The following is a 5,047-nucleotide window of genomic DNA, read 5'->3' as shown; positions in this document are numbered from 1 at the left end:
AGGACAGAGTGAGGGATGCGGGAGGACAGAGTGAGGACAGAGTGAGGGATGCGGGAGGACAGAGTGAGGGATGCGGGAGGACAGAGTGAGGACAGAGTGAGGGATGCGGGAGGACAGAGTGAGGGATGCGGGAGGACAGAGTGAGGACAGAGTGAGGGATGCGGGAGGACAGAGTGAGGACAGAGTGAGGGATGCGGGAGGACAGGGTGAGGGGATGCGTGAGGACAGAGTGAGGGATGCGTGAGGACAGAGTGAGGGATGCGGGAGGACAGAGTGAGGGATGCGGGAGGACAGAGTGAGGGATGCGGGAGGACAGAGTGAGGGATGCGGGAGGACAGAGTGAGGGATGCGGGAGGACAGAGTGAGGACAGAGTGAGGGATGCGGGAGGACAGAGTGAGGGATGCGGAAGGACAGAGTGAGGGATGCGGAAGGACAGAGTGAGGACAGAGTGAGGACAGAGTGAGGGATATAGGAGGACAGAGTGAGGGATGCATGAGGACAGAGTGAGGACAGAGTGAGGGATGCGGGAGGACAGAGTGAGGGATGCGGGAGGACAGAGTGAGGGATGCGGAAGGACAGAGTGAGGGATGCAGGAGGACAGAGTGAGGGATGCGGGAGGATAGAGTGAGGACAGAGTGAGGGATGCGGGAGGACAGAGTGAGGACAGAGTGAGGGATGCGGGAGGACAGAGTGAGGACAGAGTGAGGGATGCGGGAGGACAGAGTGAGGGATGCGGGAGGACAGAGTGAGGGATGCGGGATGGAGGACAGAGTGAGGGATGCGGGATGGAGGACAGTGTGAGGGATGCGGGATGGAGGACAGTGTGAGGGATGCGGGATGGAGGACAGTGTGAGGGATGCGGGATGGAGGACAGTGTGAGGGATGCGGGATGGAGGACAGAGTGAGGGATGCGGGAGGACAGAGTGAGGGAGGACAGAGTGAGGGATGCGGGATGGTGGCATTCTGTTGTGCCCATCTGAGACGGAAGGGTTTCAGCCTTGATGATAGAGGTCCTGAATTAGTTATCTTAAAGAGTTCCTCGTTTGTTATCTTGTCTTCCCAGGTTTTTCCTATGATGAACCATAGACTTCTGGTGTGAAAAGCACGGAGTCTACTTTCTTTGGGCGATAGGTTGGCCAGCTTTCTGCTCCGTAGAGGAGAATGCTCAGGACACAGGCTTCATAGACTCTGACTTTAGTCCGGACAGGCAGGTGCTTATTCCGCCAAACTCGTTTAGTGAGTCTTCCGAAGGGAGAAGCTGCTTTACCAAGTCTGGGACCCAATTCGAGATCAAGTGTTGCATTTCGAGTCATTGTAGAGCCCAAATAGGTGAAATTTTCAACTTCTGCAAGGGGGGTCTCAGTGATTGTCCAAATTTGTCACGATTCATCGATCTATCAGGATTTGAAGCTGATCCGGAGATGACGCGCATCATCGGCGTAGAGTGGTTCACACACAACAAATTGCTGGGTCTTGGTTTTAGCTTTGAAACGAGACAGATTGAAGAAATTTCCATCGTTGCGTGACAATAGGGAGACACCAGTATTGTTGTCCAGGTCTTCATATGCTCTTTTGAATACATAGGAGAAGTAAATACCGAACAGTGTCGACGCTAATACACAGCCTTGTTTTACACCTCGTTTGATGGGAAACATACCAGACAGCTCACCGTCAAACTTCACCCAGCACACCGTCAGACTTCACCCAGCACACCGTCATGAAGTGACTGAATCAGTAAGAGTATAGTAGGAGGACAGCCAGCTTTCTCAAGGATTTCTGTCCACGTAGTCAAAGCTTTTGTTAAGTCAACAAAGTCCATGTAAAGCGGTTGCCGCTGCTCTCGAGACTTCTCTTGTAGTTGTCGGACAGCAAAGATCATATCAGTGGTTGATCGCTGTGGTCGGAGCCCGCACTGCGATTCTGGATGTGCATCTTCAGCGATTTCCTGCTAACGTTTCAGTAGGATACGAGCAAGTACTTTGCCAGTGACAGACAGCAATGAAATACCTCGATAATTGTTAGTCACCACGATAGCCTCTTTTCTTATAAAGAGTGTGATCGTTGCGTCTTTGAAATCTTGTGGAACTTGTTTGGCATGCCAGCATTTCAGAATGAGTTGGTGAAGATGACTGGCTAACGGGATTAGACCCGCTTGTAGCAGCTCATCTGGTATTTCATCTGCACCTGGTGCCTTTCCTTTACTCATACTTTCAATGGTGGATAACACCTCGGCAATGTCAGGTTCATCATCAAGGTGATTATGGATTTGAGATTGAGGGAGGTTTAAGGGAGTCTGGCGGCAAGCGTTTCCCTCTGTTCCATATAGCTCGCTGTGGTTAGGGTTAGCTCGCTGTAGTTAGGGTTAGGGTTAGCTCGCTGTAGTGCTCTATCCATCTTTTAAGTGAGGAAATCCATCTTTTAAATGAGGTTTAAATTCCTGTTCTAGGAACACCGTTATAGGATCTTGAGCCACCAGGGTGGTTCCCCGAGAACTAAGGGTTCCCCTAGGAACGTTTTCCTGGTTGCATTCGCACTACTGGTTATTTCTGAGATTCTGGATGAGTGAGATTGGTGTGTTTTGTTATTGCTGGAGATCAGCTTACACTAAACCTGAAGGAGGGATGTGTAGCCACATGTAAATCACAGGCGTGTTCTCTCTCTCTCTCACACACACACACACACACACACACACACACACTCACCCTGCAGCAGGTAGAGAGACAGCAGCAGGTGTTCTCTCTCTCTCTCTCTCTCTCTCTCTCTCACACACACACACACCCTGCAGCAGGTAGAGAGACAGCAGCAGGTGTTCTCTCTCTCTCTCTCTCTCTCTCTCTCACACAGACACACACACACACACACCCTGCAGCAGGTGTTCTCTTTCTTTCTCTCTCTCTCTCTCTCTCTCTCTCTCACACACACACACACACCCTGCAGCAGGTAGAGAGACAGCAGCAGGTAGAAGACGGTCCTGGACGTGACCTGGATCCACCAGCGGAAGAAGAAGGGGAAGAACACCACCCTGACGATGCCCTTCCGGGTCAGAGCCGTCCATGGGCTCTCGGGCTTCGCTTTAGCAAACGCAGAACCTGACAGATAAACACACCACTGGTCACGACCTGCGACCTGATGACCTGTGAAACTGTGAACGCAGAGAATTCTGTGTGTGTGTGTGTGTGTGTGTGTGTCTGACCTCTGACCAGATCCACGTCAATCAGGTCCGGCTTCACGTGACCCGTCTTCTTCGGTTTGTTCCTCAGACCCTAGAGAGAGAGAGAGAGAGAGAGAGAGAGAGAGAGAAAGAGAGAGAGAGAGAGAGAGAGAGAGAGAGAGAGAGACACTCAGTCTCTGTCAAACATCATTCATTCACACTGAAACCATGCGTGTCACACACTTCATTTGAGTTTAATTAGTCAATTCATGAGTAGAGCAATTACATACTCTCCTCCTTCAGTCATGCACACATTTAATATCACAGATTATTAGGAATTTAGAACTGATTTTATTCACACGCAAACACCCCGGCCTCGTGCTCTGAGGCCCCGGCCCTGGCCTCGCGCTCTATTGAGGCCCCGGCCTCGCGCTCTATTGAGGGCCCGGTCTCGCGCTCTATTGAGGCCCCGGTCTGCCCTCTTTATATTTGTCTGCCTATCCCTCGTTACGCAAGACATTCGGCCACACACACACACACGAGTCACAGTGCAACACAAACACAAACAATCTGAATGAGATTCACTCTAAGCTGCTACACATGAGACCTGTCTTCATCATCATCATAATCATCAGTGAGGAGTTTAATGTCTGCCGAAGTTAATCCGGCTTCCGGCATTAGGGACTGGCATGAGGGCCCGGTCTCGCGCTCTATTGAGGGCCCGGTCTGGCGAGCAGAATGAGTCGAATCACTTTCTGCCCTCTTTATATTTGTCTGCCTATCCCTCGTTACGCAAGACATTCGGCCACACACACACACACACACACACACACACACACACACACACGAGTCATAGCGCAACACAAACACAAACAATCTGAATGAGATTCACTCTAAGCTGCTACACATGAGACCCGTCTTCATCATCATCATCATCATCATCAGTGAGGAGTTTAATGTCTGCCGAAGTTAATCCGGCTTCCGGCATTAGGGACCGGCATTAGGGACCAGTCTCGCGCTTTATTGAGGCCCCGGTCTCACGCTCTATTGAGGCCCTGGTCTCGCACACTATTGAGGGCCCGGTCTCTCGCAGTCTCGCGCTCTATTGAGGCCCCGGTCTCATGCTCTATAGAGGCCCCTGTCTCGCACTCTATTGAGGCCCGTCTCGCACTCTATTGAGGCCCCGGACTCACGATCTATTGAGGCCCCGGTCTATCGCAGTCTCACGCTCTATTGAGGCCCTGGTCTCGTGCTCTATTGAGGGCCCGGTCTCGCGCTCTATAGAGGCCCGGTCTCGCGCTCTATAGAGGCCCGTCTTGCGCTCTATAGAGGCCCCGGTCTCTCGCAGTCTTGCGCTCTATTGAGGCCCCGTCTCATGCTCTATTGAGGCCCTGGTCTCGCACACTATTGAGGGCCCGGTCTCTCGCAGTCTCGCGCTCTATTGAGGCCCCGGTCTCGTGCTCTGAGGCCTTGGTCTCGCACTCTATTGAGGCCCGTCTCGCACTCTATTGAGGCCCCGGACTCACGATCTATTGAGGCCCCGGTCTATCGCAGTCTCGCGCTCTATTGAGGCCCTGGTCTCGCACACTATTGAGGGCCCGGTCTCTCGCAGTCTCGCGCTCTATTGAGGCCCCGGTCTCATGCTCCATTGAGGCCCTGGTCTCGCACACTATTGAGGCCCCGGTCTCGCGCTCTATAGAGGCCCCTGTCTCGCGCTCTATAGAGGCCCCTGTCTCGCGCTCTATAGAGGCCCCTGTCTCGCGCTCTATAGAGGCCCCTGTCTCTTGCGGTCTCGCGCTCTATAGAGGCCCCTGTCTCTCGCGCTCTATAGAGGCTCCGATCTCTTGCAGTCTCGCGCTCTATTGAGGCCCTGGTCTTGCGCTCTATAGAGGCCC

The 5,047-nt window shown here is 52.8% G+C and overlaps 1 protein-coding gene across 1 annotated transcript in view; it reads right to left on the bottom strand.

Annotated features, from left to right (window-relative positions):
- The window catches only part of LOC311289102 (protein PHTF2), a 33,025-nt gene that overhangs the window by 15,676 nt on the left and 12,302 nt on the right, over positions 1-5,047 (bottom strand). Inside the window, exons 4-7 of the mRNA XM_084406860.1 lie at positions 3,195-3,264; positions 2,675-3,090; positions 2,009-2,228; positions 61-977 (exon numbers count right to left, since the gene is read on the bottom strand). Of these exons, the coding sequence (XP_084262986.1) occupies positions 61-977; positions 2,009-2,228; positions 2,675-3,090; positions 3,195-3,264 (1,623 nt within the window). The remainder of the gene's footprint in view (positions 1-60; positions 978-2,008; positions 2,229-2,674; positions 3,091-3,194; positions 3,265-5,047) is intronic.

The sequence above is a fragment of the Rutilus rutilus genome, assembly GCF_951802725.1.
Source record: "Rutilus rutilus genome assembly, chromosome: 4".
Lineage (NCBI taxonomy): Eukaryota > Metazoa > Chordata > Actinopteri > Cypriniformes > Leuciscidae > Rutilus > Rutilus rutilus.
The sequence above is the reverse complement of the archived record's forward strand: the minus strand, read 5'-3'. Positions and strand labels throughout refer to the sequence as shown.